This window comes from Tiliqua scincoides, chromosome 4 (genome assembly GCF_035046505.1).
Source record: "Tiliqua scincoides isolate rTilSci1 chromosome 4, rTilSci1.hap2, whole genome shotgun sequence".
NCBI lineage: Eukaryota > Metazoa > Chordata > Lepidosauria > Squamata > Scincidae > Tiliqua > Tiliqua scincoides.
The window spans coordinates 105,289,944-105,310,818 of record NC_089824.1 but is presented as its reverse complement, the minus strand read 5'-3'; the positions used below and the strand labels follow the sequence as shown (position 1 = coordinate 105,310,818).

Sequence of the window (20,875 nt, the reverse complement as noted above, 5' to 3'; positions counted from 1 at the left end):
AAATGTGCACTGAACAGTGGAGTAGCTAGGTCATTTGATACCTGGGGCCCATAAATTTTTGTCACCCCATATGACATAATTAAATTAATTATTAATTATTAATTCATCCATTCACATTTTTATACCACCCTTCCTCTAAGCAGCTCAGGATTTGAAATGAATAATAATAATAATGGCCAGAAAATAAATGCAGTGAATATTGCCCCACAAGCAATGGATTAAATTCTGCATCAAATGGTATATAACATGATGGTATTATTCCTAAAAGCCATGATTTCCAGAATTTTTGTCACTAGGATGTCACCCCTCCCCCAAGAATGTATAATTGACCTGTTTTGAGATAAGGCAGTGGTTCTCAAACTTTTAACATTGGGACCCACTTTTTAGAATGACAATCTGTCCAGGACCCACTGGAAGTGATGTCATGGCTGGAAGTGACATTGTCAAGCACAATAAAATAAATAATTATAAATAATTAAATTAAAGAAAAATATCAAAAATATCAGTGAGATTTTCAGCCCTCCCCAGTGCCCAGTTCAGTGTAAATTTTTATATTTCAAGCATAGCACCATCAGGACCCACCTGGCTTTACAAGTCTAAAAACAAATAAAATGCACCTTACCAACTGAAACCTCTATTTTATTCTTTGGGGGGGGGCTGCCTTCTGGAGCATTTGTTGAGCTCCACTTTCATCAGATTGGGACCATGTAGCTAGCTTTGCATTCCCCTTTGCCTGACTTGACCAGGAGCTAAGGCACACTTGCTTACTTGCGAATAAACGCGACCACGTGGCTTACTTTCGCTTTCCATAGGGCTCAATACATTTGTCTGCTTGGAGGGAGGGACTTCTTTCTGGGTGCTTTTTGGGGGCTGCTTCCATTGGATAGGAATCATTCTGGTGTCATTGGATTCCTCTCAGCCTGCCCTTTCTGACAAACTATGGCAAGTTCACCTACTCGCGAGTAAACACACGATATGGCTTGGTTCCATAGGGTTCCATGCATTTTTTTGTTTCTGGTTTTTTGGCCATATCTTTTGATGGAAAACAGATAATTTAATCTGGTTTTTTTACATTGCATTCTGCTGGAAATTCCACACCCAACAGTATATAGCATGATGGGGTTACTCCAAACCTCCACGATGTTAGTGATGTTGGGGCATTTGTGGTGTCACCCCCCCAAGGGTGGTAGCTGGGGTGGACCATCTCCCGCTAGCTATGCCACTGGCACTGAACAAGAATATGTGAAAAGGGCTCAGAACAGAAAAAAATAGGAAGTAAGCATCACTATGTTCAATGGGGACTGACTCCCATGAAAGTGTGTATAGGATTGAAGCATAAGAAATGAAAACAGTTCACATGCCAGAAGAGAGACTGTACACTCAGTAATTCCTTGCTAAATATATTATTAAATGCTTACTAATAGTGAAATACAAGTGCAGACTGTAATGCATGTGCTGCTAAAAAAACTCACCAGGTCACTTTTATTCATCTCAGAGTTTAGGTTATCTCCTGTATTGCCTGTCAAGGGCACATCAGACTTGTTCAAAATATTCTCTGCAGCCTGAACATTGAGGGCGGGAAAGGAAAACTCATGTATCCTGGACTCAGATGACAAGCAGAGCTGGTAGGAATAAGGAAGAGTCCCTTCTTCATAGTTTGGTGGGAAAATGACAGCATTGTTTGAATGGGGAACAGCAGCAAAGCACTGGAGGAATTTGGGATTCCCAGACTGTCGAATCTTCATCAGGATGGCCAGGATAACTGTCAAGAGGAATAAGAAGGAGATCAAAGCTAAGGCCAGCACCAAGTAAAATTGTAGATCACTCTGATAGCCTGAGTCCATGGATTGATTGTTCATTTCCGGAAGGGCCTCTTGGAAGTTTTCAGCAAACACCAGGTTGAGACTCACGGTAGCAGAAAGCGGTGGCTGCCCATTATCCTTCACTAGGATTACAAGCCTCTGCTTTGCAGCATCTCTTTCTAGAAACGTCCGAGATGTCCTGATCTCCCCAGAATGTGACCCAATTGTGAAGAGGCCTGGCTCAGTGGCCTGCAGAAGATGGTAGGAGAGCCAGGCACTGTGTCCGGAGTCAGCATCAACTGCCACCACCTTGGTCACCAGGTAGCCCTCTTCGGCGGAGTGAGGCACCATCTCAAACAACGCAGAGCCCTCTACTCCTTGAGCAGGGTAAAGAATCTGAGGGCTGTTGTCATTCTGGTCCAGAATAAACACTTGCACTGTGGCACTGCTGCTGAGTGGTGGGGAGCCTCCATCCTGGGCCCTCACTTGGAGCTGAAACTCCTTGAATTGTTCATAGTCAAAGGAGCGCTGGGCATAAATCGTGCCAGTCTCTGAATTAATGGAGATATAGGAAGAGATAGGGAGCTCCTCAATGTTGCTGTGGATGATGGTGTACGTGATTCGACCATTGTGGACCAGATCCTGGTCTGACGCTTTGATTCGGAAAATGGAGGAGCCAGAAGGATTGTTTTCTGGTACGTAGACAGTGTAGGAGGCCTTGTCAAAGGCAGGGGGGTTGTCATTGATATCCAGTATCAGAAGTGAGATGGTTTTGTGAGTTGAGAAAGGGGGTGTCCCTTTGTCAGTGGATGTAATGGTGATATTGTACTCTGGGGTATGTTCTCGGTCCAGGGGACCATCTGTCAAAAGTTTATAATAGTTATTAGAGGTTGATATTATTTTGAATGGCAGATTGTTGTTTATATGGCAGGTAACTTTCCCATTATCTCCTGAATCTCTATCATTTACATTAATAAGAGCTACCAGAGTCCCAGGTGCTGAATCTTCAGAGATAGTGCTGAACATGGAAGCAAGGATCACCTCTGGGGCATTATCGTTCTCATCTAGGAGCATTACTTCAACTTTACAATGAGCTACCAACCCACCTCCATCTCTTGCTTCTATTGTCATAATATATTTCTCTGTTTCCTCGAAGTCTAGAGCCTCTTTTACTCTAATTATTCCATCTAGTGGATCCAAGTTGAATTTCTGTTGCGCACTTTCAGCAACCTTTTTAAAACTGTAGTTGATGTTCCCATAAGAACCGTCATCTCTATCTGTGGCTGTCACGTGGACTACTGAAGATCCTATTGGTGCATTCTCTTTCAAGTTAACCTTGTATACTTTTTGGGTGAAGACTGGTGAATTGTCATTGGCATCAATTACTCTGATCCATATCTTAGTTGTCCCAGTTTTGGCTGGCTTCCCTCCATCTAAAGCCATAAGGATTAAGTGGAAGCTATTTTCACTTTCCCAATCCAACTGTTTCTTCAGTACTAATTCTGCATATTTACTCGCGTCTTCCCTGTCTCTAACATCCAGAACAAAATACTGATTTGTACTAAGCTGATAGTCCTGGAGAGAATTCACCCCAATATCAGGATCTACAGCTTCTCCAAGGGGAAATGTGGTTCCTGGCAAAGCAGATTCACTGATTTCCAGCTTGATATCCTCATCCAAAAAATGTGGTGCGTTATCATTAATGTCCTGTATCTCTACAGTAATATGGAAAATGTTCATTGGACTTTCAGCCACAACTTCAAAACTGATTTGACACAGTGCAGTTTTTGCACATATTTCCTCTCTATCTATCCTGTCATTTACATATAGGTTCCCATTTCCTGCATTGACAGTGAAATACTGTTTTTTGCCTAGAGAAAGGACATGCAGATTCTGGTTTGCTGTTTCTCCAGCAGTCAGTCCCAAATCTTTGGCAAGATTCCCCACAATTGAGCCCTTTTCTATTTCCTCGGGGACTAAGTACTGAATGTTGTCCGAGGCTGTTTGGCAAAACAAAGAGAATAGTAAGAGGAGAGGTACTTGCCTTCTTACTGATCTGCTGTTGTCTTTGTGCCTGCTGTCCATCACTCTGGCTGCCTGCTTCTGGCTTGTTTGGTTAGCTGAACAGTTTCAAATCCCCATCAGGACAGAAATGCTCAAGATGGGATCATGAGCAATTTCACTGATTTTTGTCAAATTTCTAGATATATTTCCCAATGGTTTCCTTTTCTTAGCAAATGTGCTTGTGTATCTCCAAGCCGTGCTTTTTCCCAGGTCTACAGTCAGTGACTGAGCAATCAGAGTGCAGGAAGCTTCGTTTAGTGGATTCCAGCTTCTTTGTGAACACTACATGGGCCAACAGCGGCACTCTGAGTCTCAGGTGAGAACTGCAAGAGGGGTCTTCACTTGGAAGCAGTTAACTTAGAATGGAATCCTTACTGTTTTTGTGATTATGGATATATAGTCACAAATCATGTTTAGATCCAGTATGTGAAAACGTTTCACATACATCAGATCTGTGTGAATGCTGTGTTTGTTTTTCCATCAGTATAGCCAAACAATTCAACATAAGTAAAAACTGGTACTCTGCTTTTTTGCTCATGTGTACCCATTTGCAGATAGTGCATCACAAATTCACTTGGATTTGGTAAATATTTTTTTAATAATTCTCTCTCCTCTCTCTTTCTCTCTCTGTGTGGTGTGTGTGTATACGCGCATGTATGATTAGATTCAATTAACACTAAAAAACAAACAACAGTGCATGTCATTCTCTCTGAGCTAATTATGGTTCTTAAAGCACATGTGGCTTTTTTAGCCTTTCTCTTCCAAACATATGGCAATACACACACTGAATAAAAAAATAAAAGAAAAAAAATTGAATGAATGTGATGGTTTTAGCGTATTTTTTTTCCTATATGGAGAAAATGTATACTTGTTTGTAAATGCATTTGTAACTGCAAATCTATGTGTATAGGTTATACACCTATATATCTATAGATGTATAGATAAAACATGCATTATGAAGTCATGTTCTGCTTGTTGATTTCCTTACCAATCTTTGCAAAATGTGAGCAAGTTACTCTAAGGATGCATTGGGAATTATGAGACAAGATAGAAGTTCCTCCCTATCATTCTATTTACTTCTCTTGCACTGAAAGTCTGCCTGCCAATGTTCTTCTTACTTTGTCAGCAACTGCACCTTATGGGCTGTGTGCCGGGCTAATTGCCATAGGAGAGTAGAGTACTACATTCAGTAGGTGCAATATGTCATTGAAAAAGTAAGGCTTATAGAATCATAGTATCATGGAAGTGACCCACAAAGTCATCTAGTCCAATCCCCTGCCTGTAGCAGAAAATTCTCCTTGAGTATCTCTAGCAGATGCCTGGTGAACCTCTGCTTGAAGATTTCCAGTGAGGGAGAATCCACCACCTCCCTCAGCAATCCATTCCATTGCTGAACCGCCCTCACCATCAAGACGTCCTGACAGTCCTTCCTGATGTCCAACTGGGATCTCCTCTCCTGAAGTTTGTACCTATCAGATCTAGTTCTACTCTCCGAGATCATCACATTATCTCCCCATTAAAATACAACATTACAGTACAACACTACAACAGTACAACATTATTACCTGAATACACGAAGTGTGAATTTAAAACAGTGGACCACTAAATAACGTTGCAGCGTATTAAAGTAGTGATAAATGTCCAATGCTATTATGACAAAACAGATGTTGAGAAAAAGCACATGCTATAGTCATCCAGTGGATGACCACTCTTTTGAAAAGTGTTTCAAGAAGGGGCCTATCTAATCCTCCATTCCAGGGGTCTGCAAACCCCCGCCAGGGGCCAAATGTGGCCCACGGCGAACTTCTATCTGGCCTGCGGCCAGCCTCTTGTCCCCTGAAAGCCTCTGGCCCACTTAGCCAAACATGACTGGAACTATGCTCTGGTTGTGTTTGGAGGGTGTTCTAAGGGCCAGAGAGGTTGAATGAATAAGCCCATTCATTCATTTATTCACTCATCTAAGTTCCACCTCAAATTTATTTATTTAAATTTTATATTTAAAATTTTTTTCCGGCCCCCAACACCATGCTAGATATTTAATGCGGCCCTCTGGCCAAAACGTTTGGAGACCCCTGCTCCATTCCATCAGCTTGGTGCAATACATCCTGAAAAAACGAAGCTTCATTGTTGCTTAGTCTTTAAAATGCCAGCCTGGTGCACCTTTATCAATTGAATTCTGTCTGAATGCAAAAAGTGGATCTCTGGATAATGCTGCAGAATGTTAAAATACTATTTATCTAGATTATATTTACTGCTATAATGATTATGCGTTGAGATGAAGAACATGCTGCAATGTTCCTATGATGTGGGGGACCATCATTTGTACATCCTGAAATAAAAACACCTTTTGTGGAGAATACAAATTTCTGAGGAACAATCGTAGGCTACAACACTGGCAAGATTTTCATGGGCAAGAGCAGGGAGCATTCAGATAAGTGATTCTGCCAGTTACAGAGCTGGGTTCCATAAAAGACAGACTCTCCAAGTCAGGCTTCATAACACTGGCCTATATGGATATCATTTATCTTTTTCCTTGTATAAACCAGTTCTTATGTATTCATACATGGGGGGCAGAGAAAGAATAATGTTGATGGAAAAGCAACAGTCATATATTCCAAAAGCTGTGTTCAGTGTTATGAAAACTACGTCATTTACCCCGTACAGTACAAATGAGAGAATACTTGCCAGTCCTGTTTCCCACAGTGGTGCATTTCTGTAGCCACAACCCTGGCTTTCTATGTGCATGTTTGTCAGCAGAGGCAAACACTGTACCAAGGGGGTGTTTCTCCCTGTGATATGGAAGACCCTATCACTTCCATTGGCCACCTAGTCTTTTGCATCACAGGGAGAAACTCTCCCCAAGTACAGCAGCAGGAACAGCCATGAACTAACTATGGAGCACACCAATGCAGGAAGGAAGGCTAATCAGTGTTCCCATTCACTTTATACCTTGGTAAACTGTACAAAGGGTTCATAACATTCAAGGAAGGCTCTAGGCTTCATTCACCAAACATTCTGATGCCTCCTAACAATGCTTTCAAACAGGGAAAGAGATTATGGAAGACAAAAGCCACAATCCTAATGACTGCATCTCCTATGGCTATACACCACAGATCTGATCAACCATGGATTGACAAATTAATTATTTTTGAAAAACTGCCATTCCACAGTACTTGGTCAGCTCATTCACCTTGCAATGCTATTTATGCAAGTTTTAGCAATTTCCATATGTCTGAGGCAATTTCCATACACAGGTTGAGTCTCATTATTCACGAGGGTGAACTCATGCAGATGGTAAAAATCGCACTAAAGCAAATTCATTTAAAAACAATGTCCCTTTACTAAGCGATTTTAAAACAGCTTTGCTGACCTTTGTGATGTAAGACAGAGTCATTAGGCAGACAATCCATCAATCCATCTGTCTCCAGGGGCTTAGAAAGGTTTCACTTTGAGCCAGTGACACCTCCCTTCAGCAATGCAAAGTGATTATCATTCTTTCACATGCTCAGGGGGAAGGGAGGGTTTGCTTGCCTTGGACTGAAGCTGTTCTAAGTGCCTGGAGAGAGAATGATTGATGAATTGTCAGCTGGCTGCCCTCCTTCGCATTAACAAGGCTATTGTTAAACAACCTTTTTCCTTTAATTTAAAGGGCCCTTCTCATTACGTTGAGATAAAAGCGCAGGTGAAAAATCTGTGGATAATTAGATTATACCTGTATCTAGGTGACTTCCGTATGTCTTAGGCAAGTTCCTTATTTCAATGTTAATTTGCACAAATTTATGCAATTTTCATAAATCTATGCAATTTCCGTATACAGGTGGCCCCCTGTATCTTCAGGGGATCAGTTCCAGCCCTCCCATGGATACAGGATCTGTGCATACAGATAACCCTATCTCTGCATCCCCCATGTCCATTTATGGGCCCAATCCTATCCAGTTTTCCAGCACTGGTGCAGCTCCAATGAAGCCCCACTGTAAGGGAACATATGTTCCCATACGTTAAGGAGGTCTCTGTGAATGCCTCCCCACCACAGGATGCAGTGCACACCCCATTGGCAGAGCTGCACTGGCCCTGGAAAATTGGATAGGATTGGGCCCTATGTTGTTTAAAGGCTTACCGTGAGAAAATGTTTCTTTTTACAGGTCGCTACAAGCATGCAAGCTTATAGCAATGTGCAGGCAGTACATTTATTTTAAAAAATTAGTTTAAAAGTTTAATTAAATTAGTTAATTAGTTATTTAAAAATTAGATAGAAATTAGTTAATTCGAGTTAACATCCTGCTTCCTGTTAGCGTTCAATCTTGCCTTTTCAAGCATTCAGACTAAATGCACATTGCTAAGTGTTTGCATGCTTATAGCGACCTGTAAAAGGAAGAAACATTTCCTCCATAGTAAAACTTTAAATGCTAATAGGCAAGAGGGAGCTGATCCATGAATAACTGAATCCTGGGATACCAGATCCACTGATACAGGAGGGAGGGAAGTGACACAAAGATGCCTGTATTAACATAATTTTACTAGGACTTGACCATCTGTGGAATCTGTAATCTGTGTGGAGTTCCTGAACTGAACCCCTGCAGATAAGGAGGGCCCACTGTAGTCATCATAAAAACAGAGCAATATTGGCACAGATTAAAAAAGAAAATCCTAATCTCAAGCAAATAGCAACTAAGTCCAGTGAAAGGGGGGCAACACACATTCAGAGGGAGATATGAAAAAATGCCAATCTACAATTATTTCATTTCTCAAAAGACACGTTCAAGAAAGAAAAAAACTAAAATTTACTGTCAGAGCTGATGCTTCCATTTCAGTCATGGTCAGGGTGACCATACATCCTCTTTTCCAGGACATGTCCTCTGTTTTAGCCTCGTGTTCTCAAAAATAACTTAAATGTTCTCCTTTTCCCTGTGAGCAGACCCCTGAAGGCAGCATCTAGCCTTCTTGTAATTAATAAATTATACGTAATATAGTTTTAAATTTAATAATGTAATACAGTGTTTAAATTAACCACATGAACTGAATATACAAGTTTTTTTAGCTTTTATTTTGTCTTGTCTTATATTTTTCTTGGATTTCCTACATTTTTGGACACCTTGTCCCCTTTTGAGGTTATGACATCTGGTCACCCTGGTCATGGTAAAAGGATTTTAAGTTTACAATGCAATTACATCCTAATTAAACCTTACCTCATCAGCATCTCCCTTCTGAGAATTTAACTGGGTTCCTCCATTGCCTGTGAAAGGCACATCAGATTTCACACCACTAAGAATATTTTCTGCAATCTGTATATTGGGTGCCAGGAAGGCAAACTCATTTTTCTTGGATTCTGAGGAGAGACAAAGCTGGTAGGAGTAAGGCAGAGTCCCGTCTTCAAAGTTTGGGGGAAATATGGCACCATTCTTGGCATGGGGAACAGGACCAAAGCACTGGAGGAATCTGGGATTCCCTGACCTTCGAAGCTTCATCATAATGGAAACAATCACTGTCAAGAGGAACAAGAAGGAGATCAAAGCCAAGGCCAGCACCAAGTAGAACTGGAGTTCAGATTGAGACTCTGAGTTGTTGGGTTGGGCTTTCATTTCTGGAAGGGCTTCCTGAAAGTTCTCAGCAAACACCAGGTTCAGAGTAGTGGTAGCTGAGAGGGATGGCTTCCCATTATCTTTCACCACAATGACTAGTCTCTGTTTCACAGCATCTCTCTCCACAAAAGGCCTAGCTGTCCTGATCTCACCAGTGTGAGAACCAACAGTGAAGAGCCCAGGTTCAGTGGCCTGAGTCAGGTGGTAGGAGAGCCAGGCATTGTGTCCAGAATCAGCATCCACAGCCACCACCTTTGTTACTAGATACCCTTCTTCTGCGGAACGGGGCACCATCTCAAACAGGGCCGAGCCCTTGGCTTCTTGTGAAGGGGACAGGATCTGAGGGCTGTTATCATTCTGATCCAGAATAAACACCCTCACTGTGACATTGCTGCTGAGGGGGCGTGAACCACCATCTTGGGCCTTCACTTGCAGCTGAAACTCTCTGAACTGTTCATAGTCAAAGGATCGTTGGGCATAGATGGTGCCAGTCTCAGAATTAATGGAGATATATGAAGAGATAGGAAGTTCCTCAATGTTGCTGTTGAGAATGGAGTATGTGATTCGTGAGTTTTGATCCACATCTGGATCAGAGGCTTTGATGCTGAAAATGGAGGAACCAGAAGGATTATTTTCTGGAACATAGATGGTGTAGGAGGATTTCTCAAAAGCAGGAGAATTGTCATTGATATCAGAAATCTTCAGTGAGAGTGTTTTGTGTGTGGAGAGAGGAGTAGTGCCTTTGTCAGTGGCTGTGATTGTAATGTTATATTCAGGGGTCCTTTCTCTGTCTAGAGTGCTATCTGTCTGGAGCTTGTAGTAGTTGTTAGATGAGCGAAGAATCCTGAAGGGTAAATGATTTGGTATATAGCAGGTAACCTTTCCATTATCACCACTGTCTTCATCGTTTACATTGATGAGAGCAATTACTGTTCCTGGGGGAGAATCTTCAGAGATGGGACTGAACACAGAGGCTAAGGTCACCTCTGGGGCATTATCATTTTCATCAAGAATGCTTATAACCACTTTGCAATGTGTCACCAGCCCTCCACCATCTTTTGCTGCAACTGTCATTGTGTATTCCTGGGTGTCCTCAAAGTCCAAGATCCCCACAACAGAGATTATGCCGCTGGCTGAATCCAAACTGAATTTCTGTTTGGAGTTTACTGGCATGTTGCTGAAATGGTATCTGATCTGGGCATACGAACCCTCATCTTTATCAGAGGCTAAAACTTGTAATACATGGGACCCAAGAGGAGCATTTTCATGCATACTGACTTTGTAGAGCTCTTGAGTGAAAATAGGAGGGTTGTCATTTGCATCAGTGATATTAATCTGTATTTGGGCGGTCCCAGTTTTTCTGGGTTCACCCCCATCCAGGGCTGTAAGGATCAAATGAAGTGTCTGCTCACTTTCTCGATCAAGCGGTTTCTGCAGTACCAAGTCCGCAAACTTATTTCCATCCTGACTCTCTTTAACATCCAAAGTGAAGTACTGATTGGGGCTGAGCTGGTAATTCTGGAGAGAATTCAGTCCAATATCAGGATCTTCAGCTTTTCCAAGGAGAAATCTGGTCCCTGGCAAAGTTAATTCACTTGTCTCCAAGTTGATATTTCCATTGAGAAACTCTGGTGCATTATCATTAATGTCTTGAATTGTTACAACTACATGGAAAATATTCACAGGATTTTCAACAACCACCTCCAAATCAAGAAAGCACAGAGGGTTTAAGCCACATATTTCCTCCCTATCTATCCTTTCCTTCACATAGAGATTTCCATTGTCTGCATTGATACTGAAATATTGCACTTTATTCCCAGAGACAGGATGCAGGTTGCGTTTTACTAAGTCTCTGGTATTCAGTCCCAAATCCTTAGCAAGATTCCCCACCAGAGAACCCTTTGCCATCTCTTCAGGGATTGAATAACGAAGCTGCTCTGTGGCAGCCCAACAGAAGAATGACAATAGTAAGAGAAGCTGTACTTGCCTTCTGGCTGCCCTGCCATTTCCTTCATGTCTTCTTTCCATCTGACTCTGGCAATTTAGTTGCCTTCCTTATCAAATCAAATTATCCTCAGGATCCAAGAAATCTGAGAAATGAAGAATTATCTGCTTCCCTGCTTAATTTTTAGCATGCATGAACTGTTCCTGTTTTCCTTTTTTTTGTTCAGCACGCGTGCTCTCTTCTGCACGGTGTCTCTCCTCCACAGCACTGAGGAAGCAATGGCTCTGAATAGCTCTCAAGCATCACTGGATTTCCATCCACTCTCTGGCTACCACACTAGCCAACAGCGACACTCTGAGGCTCAGTCATAGAACTGCAAGTCATGCTTTCCAGTACAGAATAGAAAGCAACCTCTTGAGATCACAGGTGCTCATACCTTAGGAAGAAAACACCTATTTAAAATCTCTTCTTCTTCATGTCTTCTCTGAAACCATTTCTCAGCCTGTTTCCACTGCTGCGCTTTCTTCCTTACATTTTTGATTTATTGCTTTGTTGCTTTGAAGAGTCTTTCATCCATGTCATGGACCTTTAATAATGCGACTGTGGTATTGCTATTTTTGTGTCAAGAAAACAGACTCTTGAACTGCATTGAGAGGAAAGCAGTATTCTAATTTTGCCATTCCACACTATATTGAGAGCTTGCCTGGCTGGAGTATGGGCCATTGTTACTTTTACTGGTGATTTTCAATGTCCCTCAGAAGAGTTTCAGGGTATTCCCAGTATCTGATCTTAAAACAAATCAGACTTTTAGACCATATTAGAGATCGGCTATTTTATTTTGTTCTTGTCAGCACAAGTAGTCTCATTAATAAATCAGAACTAACCTCTGAGCCTCACCGTGAAAGCCTCCTACATTCTACTTGCTATGTTGTGCCATTTTTTTTCTTAATGGAGGAACTTTCAATGGTGTGAGCACCCACACTCAGTCTGGAGTGCGACAGCTCAGCCTTGCCAACTTGCCATCTCAGAGCCCAATTCTATCAAATTTTCCAATGCCTGGTAGTGCATTTCCTATCTAGGCACATGGAGAAACATAGGACATTTCCACATTTGCTGTTTTTTCTAGGAAGGACTTAATTTGCTCACGTGGTTGTTATGGACAATTGAGAGGATGTCCCAGTCAAGCTCTAACATTCCACTGTTTCCTATGTTTTCTCTCACCTTTTTGCAGACCCAGTTTTTGGTGACTTTTCTGATTTGCAGTGCAGCTGCAGCACCGGACTGTACACTGTGGCCTAGTGGTGCACTATTGAGGAACCTGACGCCATTGTGTGGCAACCGGATTATGCCTTGCCATTTCCTAATTGCACTGTCAATAGACTTCCTTCCTCCAATACTTTATCTCCAAGAGGAGCATCAGATCCTACACTCAGGAGCTGATTGTGACAAACACTGGCAGAGCAATATTCCCACACCGTGCACTAATAAAAGGGAGCACTCTTGCTATAATAAAAGGGAGCACTCTTTATCAAGAGCGCTTGGTAAATTGCTCCATCAAATTCAAGAGTTTCAAGGACACCTGCAGTCAGAAACAGTGGAGCAGGTGGCTGAGCAAAACTTCCCCTGCTATTACTTTCAAAGAGTCCAAATGAGCTAATTTTGGTGGGCAGCAAGCAACACAAGCTGTCTGTCCAACTGCAAGGTTAGTGATTATACTATTGTTATTCAATAACAATTATTGTTATTATTGTTATTGATTATTGTTATTGTTACTATTGATTATTATTATACTAATAGATTATTGTTATTAGTATAAACAATAGATTATTGTTATTATTAACAATGGGAGGGGAAGCTTTGCTCCATCAATCATTGCCTCTGCTGCTCCTGTTGATGGTTGATGCAGCAAAGCTTCCCCTCCTATTGTTAATAATAACAATAATAATAAACATTACCCCCCCCCCCAATCTTATCATGCAATTAAGTACATGTCTATTTTGGCCTTGAGAAGGACCTCAGAAAGAAGAGTGTTCACCTTGTTGTCCAATGAAGCTACTGAGATGGGAAGAACATGCGTAAGATACAGTGTCTTTGAAAGAAATTGGAATATTTTACTCACTGCTTCATTTATGCTCCAATAAAGGTGAATCTAGGACACAAGACAGTCATGCTACATCACAAGATACCATACTTTTTAACATCTCTGCTTAATCTGCCAGTCAAACAAAATTTTAGTCAATACATATTGCATTCTAATAACCCAGAAGTGTTTTTAAAATGTATTTCAGAATGAAATGCTATGTTTCTCATTATAAGCCATTACCTTGTGTGTGCACGATCAAAACACGCAGCCACGAACCAGTGCAATGTATTTTTCACCTGCTAGACCAGGGGTGTCCAAACATTTTGGCAGGAGGGCCACATAATCTCTCCAACACTATGTCGGGGGCCGGGAAAAGAAATGAATTAATTTACATTTAAAATTTGAATAAATTTACATAAATGAATTTATTAGAGATGGAACTTATATGAATGAATGAAGGTCATGCAGTAGCTCAAGGCCTATAAAAGACCTTGCACAAAGCAAGACCAGCCTTTCCTTCACTGCCACTGCTGCATCACAGATGTGAAACAGCAAGTAGTGGAGGGAGTACTCATCCCACAGATCAGGAGAGAGGTAGAACAGTCGTCCTCACGCTGAGAGCAGTTGCATCGGGCCAGTGCGGGCTCCAACAAATCTCTGGAGGGCTAGTGGCTCATTGGAGACTGGGGGCTCCCTGAGGGCCGGATTGGGAGCACCCGAGGGCTGCAAGTGGCCCCCGGGCTGGGGTTTGGGCTCCCCTGTGCTAGACCAAGGCAGAATTACTGAGCCAGAAGGGCCTCAAAGCTTAGTCCAATCCAACAGTTGTCACAAAGTGGCAACATCGTCTCACCACACTTGAACTATGTACACAACCATGCACCCTAAGTATGATTGCAGACATGTTCCTGAAATGCAATAGCTGCAGAAGACTTAAGCAAGGGAGACAAGCTACATGCTGCATGGGGAGACAAATGCTCACAAGGTTTCTAACCAATGCGGCCTAGAAAAAAATTCTCCTTCAGATGAGAGAAATCACTCACAACCAAATCCTATCCAACTTTCCAGCCCTGTGTGCTACACCCTATGGTGGAAGGGTAGTTACAGAGGCCTCCACAAGGTAAGGGAACATTTGTTCACTTGGCTTGGGGTAGCATTGCGGCTGCACTGGCACTGGTAAGTTGGGTAGGATTATGCCCTCAGTCATTGACTGAGTAAAACCCATCCATTAAAACATATCAAAACAAAACATCTCAGCAACCATCCAATGCAGAGTTTTAGAGTGCTGAAGTTGCTCTCAATGAGTCACTAGCACACCTAACTCTGTGTTGGATTGTGGACTTAGGGTGCACTCGGTTTTCTATATAGCAGGCCTTGAGGTACTATAGAATGGAGAAATCAACCAGAGCCGCTTGGTGGTTGATGAAATTCCTGAATTTAATGGATTGCAAAATAGAATGTCCTTCACTGCTGAAGCCCATTGAATCTTCAAAATACAGTGCTTCCAGGGAGTATATTACAACTAAAGGTCCGAACCACTTCTGGCTCCCTTTGAGAATAAATTGGGTATTTGAGAGAGACAGTGCCTTTAATATAAACACTCAATTTACCTCTTCTTCCCTGCTATTCTTCCTTTCTCCAATCTAGGGGGGAAAACCCTAAAACCTTAGTTTGGAGAAGGAGAGTATAACATTCAATATAAAAGAAACAGGCCTTGTAGCAAAAGCCTTCATTAACTTCATGGCTCTGCTTGTGACCTTGTTGCTAATAAACATATGATAGCACCATCATTGTGCAGACTGTTTACAGAGTGAAACAAAATGCCAGATCCCTGCCTTCAGTAGCCAACACAATTCAACTCAGGGGGAGGTAACAGAGGAAAAGGAGAAAAAAGGAGACAAGGATAATTGGGATGCATTCAGTACAATTGTAGGGTCAGGAGATCCAGAAGGAGAACATTTATTTATTTATTTATTTGATTTGATTTGATTTGATTTGTATTCCGCAAAGGGCACCCAAGGCGACCCAACATGGAGATGGAAGCTTGATCCTTTCCTGGAATGCAATTTTTTTACTCCAAATTCCCCCCAAACTGCTAAATGCCCCTGCTGTGGCAATTTCCTGCACATCACCTTTGAATCTTATTGATTTACTTCTCACATTTTTATGCCACCCTTCCTCAAGGAACTCAGGTGGTGTATATGGTTCCTTCCCTCCATTTGCAAAAACCCTGTGACTCCATCCTTCTTGAACATGATTAACCCACCTCCTCCTACTTAGTATTCACTAGGAAGTCTTAACTAATACCATAATATGGCATTGATAGTTTTTCAGTCCTGCTAGAAATGTTTTGCTTAAAGTTTCCAGTAATTAAATTTTCCCACTCTTGTGAGACCAAATGTAACACCATCGAATGAATAAGCATCTTGAGCTGTAGTTCCTCCTCAGCTACAGAACCAGTTAAAAGTTTATTGTTTGCCACCAGACACGTCACGTCACTATTAACTCTTGTAAGCCTGGATGTGAAATGCTCATGTTTAACCTCAGGTATAGGGCTTTATCTGGTCTTGGGTTTGTGAAAGGCAATCCTAGGGGCCAGCCACTAGGCTACCATGGCTAATTGGTACTAAGCAAAAGCATAGGGAAGATCCATTAGCATCCTGGGAAATGATGAGAGATAAAGAAGTTTGGCGAGTGGGTACCAGGTTACTCTGTAGCCTTCAGGAAAACATGATCTTCTCACTGGTCAGCAGCCACGTCAGTTAGAGGAGGCAACCATACTGCCTTTCCATTTAAAAACATGTGGCCAAAATGTGACGTTAGGTAGGCAGCTTGACAAATGCTAATTAACGGTACCTGTTGTGTGTTTTACAATGATATGGTGGTATCGATCCCCCACCAAACTGTCACCTTTTAAAATTCAATCGAGCCAAAATGCCATAGAGCTGGTGGTCTAAGTTCATTGTTCCAATATCTTCCTCTTATTACAGTGTCATTACTTTATACCGTACAGAAAATTATTTTTCTTTACTAAAGTTGAAGGAACTGTTAACAGTTTTCATATGACACACACACACACACACACACACACACACACACACACACACACACACACACACGACATATATGTCCTATATATGTCCTATATATGTTCATAGGACATATATGCAATGACAGAGAGCCCAAGCCTAAGCATGTCTATTCAGAAGTAAGTCCCATTGCAGTCAATGGGGCTTACTCCCAGGAAAGTGTGGACAGGCTTGAGCTGTAAATGAGTATAAGAGTAACAGCCACTGGCCCTAGCTCTAAGCTTCACAACTGAAGATCAGGAGAGAGTCTACACATGTACAATCACGTCAGTTTCAGCATCATGTGAGCACCTATCCCCAGACAATTATACATGTACAAGTTCACTTTTAGGCAGTGGCGGTCATGAGGGGGGCAGGGGCAAAAGCCCCATGTGCCGCACTTGTTGGCCCTGCTGGGGTGGCACCATTGCACCTGCAGGCAAAGTTCCACACTGCAACGGTAGGCGTTCTGAAAGCCTTCTGAGGCCTCTGGAGCACCTTTAACACTACTTCTGGTTTTTGCCAGAAAACTAAGTCTCCGTGGTAAGTATCCCCGGAGGGGGGCAACAGCGAGTTGCGGGGAGGGGCAGAATGTTGCAGTCCTGTACCCCAGGATAGCACAGGGCCAGGCCCGCAAGTACCTTTATGTGCACATATCATGGTAAGGATCACAGACAGCACCTGAGATCCCACTCTGTGTTCCAAATGTGCACTAAACGTTGGACATGTTAAAGATCAGAAACATACAGGACAGTCATACGCACATTTACTCAGAAGTTACTCTCACAATGTTCAATGATAATTAATTCCATTAAAGTCTGTATAGGTCTGCAGGCTATGAAATCAAAACACATCACATGCCTGGGGGAGATGGTGGACAATATATACATAAGTGAAGTTCATTCACGGTAAAAAAAAAAATAGATGTACAATATGTAATGCATGTACTGCTAAAAAAAACTCACCAGGTCAGTCTTATCCATCTCAGAGTTTAGATTATTTTCTGCATTGCCTGTCAAAGGCACATCAGACTTGTTCAAAATATTCTCTGCAGCCTGAACATTGAGGGCGGGAAAGGAAAACTCATGTATCCTGGACTCAGATGACAAGCAGAGCTGGTAGGAATAAGGAAGAGTCCCTTCTTCATAGTTTGGTGGGAAAATGACAGCATTGTTTGAATGGGGAACAGCAGCAAAGCACTGGAGGAATTTGGGATTCCCAGACTGTCGAATCTTCATCAGGACGGCCAGGATAACTGTCAAGAGGAATAAGAAGGAGATCAAAGCTAAGGCCAGCACCAAGTAAAATTGTAGATCACTCTGATAGCCTGAGTCCGTGGATTGATTGTTCATTTCCGGAAGAGCCTCTTGGAAGTTTTCAGCAAACACCAGGTTGAGACTCACGGTAGCAGAAAGCGGTGGCTGCCCATTATCCTTCACTAGGATTACAAGCCTCTGCTTTGCAGCATCTCTTTCCAGAAATGTCCGAGATGTCCTGATCTCCCCAGAATGCGACCCAATTGTGAAGAGGCCTGGCTCTGTGGCCTGCAGAAGATGGAAGGAGAGCCAGGCACTGTGTCCGGAGTCAGCATCAACTGCCACCACCTTGGTCACCAGGTAGCCCTCTTCGGCGGAGTGAGGCACCATCTCAAACAACGCAGAGCCCTCTACTCCTTGAGCAGGGTAAAGAATCTGAGGGCTGTTGTCATTCTGGTCCAGAATAAACACATGCACTGTGGCACTGCTGCTGAGTGGTGGGGAGCCTCCATCCTGGGCCCTCACTTGGAGCTGAAACTCCTTGAATTGTTCATAGTCAAAGGAGCGCTGGGCATAAATCGTGCCAGTCTCAGAATTAATGGAGACATAGGAAGAGATAGGGAGCTCCTCAATGTTGCTGTGGAAGATGGAGTATGTGATTCGACCGTTACGGTCCAGATCTTGGTCTGAGGCTTTGACTCGGAAAATGGAGGAGCCGGAAGGATTGTTTTCTGGTACGTAGACTGTGTAGGAGGCCTTGTCAAAGGCAGGGGGGTTGTCATTGATATCCAGTATCAGAAGTGAGATGGTTTTGTGAGTTGAGAAAGGGGGGGTCCCTTTGTCAGTGACTGTAATGGTGATATTGTACTCTGGGGTATGTTCTCGGTCCAGGGGACCATCTGTCAAAAGTTTATAATAGTTATGAGAGATTGATATTATTTTGAATGGCAGATTGTTGTCTATATGGCAGGTAACCTTCCCATTATCTCCTGAATCTCTATCATTTACATTGATAAGGGCTACCACGGTGCCAGATGCAGAATCTTCAGAGACTGGACTAGACATTGAAGCAAGGATCACCTCTGGGGCATTATCATTCTCATCTAGGAGCATTACTTCAACTGTACAATGGGTTACCAATCCACCCCCATCTCTTGCTTCTATTGCCATCTCATATTTCCCTGCCTCTTCAAAGTCCAGAGCCTCTTTAACTGTAATTATTCCATCTTGTGGATCCAGGTTGAATTTCTGTTGGGCACTTTCAGCAATGCTTTTAAAACTATAGTTGATCTTGCCATAAGAACCTTCATCCTTATCTGTGGCTTTCACCTGTACCACTGAAGAGCCTTTTGGTACATTCTCTTTCAAGTTAACCTTGTACACTTTTTGGGTGAAGACTGGTGGATTGTCATTGGCATCAATTACTTTGATCAATACCTTGGTTGTTCCAGTTTTAGCTGGCTTCCCTCCATCTAGAGCCATAAGGATTAAGTGGAAGCTATTTTCACTTTCCCAATCCAACTGTTTCTTTAATACTAATTCTGCATATTTACTTGCATCTTCCCTCTCTTTAACATCCACAACAAAATATTGATTTAAGCTAAGCTGGTAGTCCTGGAGCGAATTCATCCCAATGTCAGGATCTTCTGCTTGTCCAAGGAGATATGTAGTTCCTGGCAAAGCAGATTCACTGATTTCCAGCTTGATATCCCCATCCAAGAAGCATGGTGCATTATCATTAATGTCCTTGATTTCCACATTTATATGGAAGATGTTCATTAGGCTTTCAGCCACAACTTCAAAACCGATTTGACAGATTGCTGTTTTCCCACATATTTCCTCTCTATCTATCCTGTCATTTACATATAGGTTCCCATTTCCTGCATTGATACTGAAATACTGTTTTTTGCCTAGAGAAAGGACATGCAGATTCTGGTTTGCTATTTCTCCAGCAGTCAGTCCCAAATCTTTGGCAAGATTCCCCACAATGGAGCCCTTTTCTATTTCCTCAGGAACAGAGTACCGAATGTTGTCTGAGGCTGTTTGGCAGAACAAAGAGAATAATAAGAGGAGAGGTACTTGCCTTCTTGCTGATCTGCTGTTGTCTTTGTGGCTGCTGTCCATCCCTCTGGCTGCCTGGCTCTTGTTTGTTTGATAAGCTAAGCAGTTTCAAATCCCCATCAGGACAGAAATACACAAGATTGGAGCATAAGCAGTATCACTGGTGTCTGTGGAATTTATAGATATTTCTCAGAGTGACTTTCTTAGGAAAAGTGCTTTCATTTCTCTGAGAACTGCTGTTCCCCAGATCTATAGATGGTGACTGAGCAATCATACTGCAGGAAGCTCCGTTCAGTAGATTCCAGCCTCTTAGTGAGCACTGCATAAGCCAACAGCGGCACTCTGAGTCTCAGGTGAGAACTGCAACAGGGATCTTCCCTTGAAAGCAGTTAACTTTGAAGGGAATCCGTCCTTTTCCTGTGCTTATGAATATTGTGTCACAAAACATGTTTAGTTCCAGTACTTGAAAGTGTTTCTTATCTTGTACAAATCAGATTTTTGTGAATGTTTTGTCTTTTGTTGCCATCAATATAGGCAAATCATTCAATATAAGGAAACAGTGGCACTCTAAATCTCAAGTAGATAACACCATGTGGGAGAACTACAAACTTAACTTTTAGGCAAACAATGAAGGGATTGTTTCCACTTTCATAATTATGTATGTACATCTACACTCTGATCCTTTGGGGTCTGACCAGCAGTGCTACTGTAAAGTGCTTTACACCCAGAGAGTAAGCGGTGAAAGCAGTAAAGCCTGCGCCATCCTGTGGACGCAGCATCCCACCTGACAGCCTCTGGGGCTGGTGAGTGTTGCACCAGGTGGCAGGAGAAGGCATTCTGGAGGGGAGGGGAGGTGTTTCAGGGCAGGGGGTGAGTGGAATGGTGGGGAACTGGTACCGGGAGGGGGTGGGAATTGCGGAGCAGGCCTCTGCCACATTCTGATCCTGCAGGCCTTTCATGGGCTGCTGGTGCAGATTTGAGCAGCCCCACTGAGCAGGCTGGGATGCTACACAAGACCTG

At 42.5% G+C, this 20,875-nt stretch overlaps 2 protein-coding genes and 1 pseudogene across 4 annotated transcripts in view; all 3 read right to left on the bottom strand.

The window, feature by feature from the left end:
* LOC136647360 (protocadherin gamma-C3-like) overlaps positions 1-20,875 on the bottom strand; it is a 270,585-nt gene that overhangs the window by 155,346 nt on the left and 94,364 nt on the right. The window contains exon 1 of one of the 3 annotated variants that reach the window (XM_066622847.1): positions 1,473-4,025. The exons of the other annotated variants lie outside the window; for them this stretch is intronic. Within the exon in view, the coding sequence (XP_066478944.1) occupies positions 1,473-3,887 (2,415 nt within the window). The 5' untranslated portion in view covers positions 3,888-4,025. Of the gene's footprint in view, positions 1-1,472; positions 4,026-20,875 lie in introns of those variants that run through there. 3 annotated transcript variants of the gene reach the window in all.
* On the bottom strand, positions 9,038-11,473 carry LOC136647427 (protocadherin gamma-B5-like). Its single transcript, XM_066622954.1, has one exon. It carries the CDS (start codon positions 11,471-11,473, stop codon positions 9,038-9,040), a length of 2,436 nt encoding a protein of 811 aa, XP_066479051.1.
* On the bottom strand, positions 17,489-19,918 carry LOC136647425 (protocadherin gamma-B5 pseudogene; annotated as a pseudogene).

Bases quoted from the DNA above. Each gene is read 5' to 3' on its own strand.
- LOC136647427 (XM_066622954.1), bottom strand. From the start codon at position 11,473: ATGGAAAGAAGACATGAAGGAAATGGCAGGGCAGCCAGAAGGCAAGTA.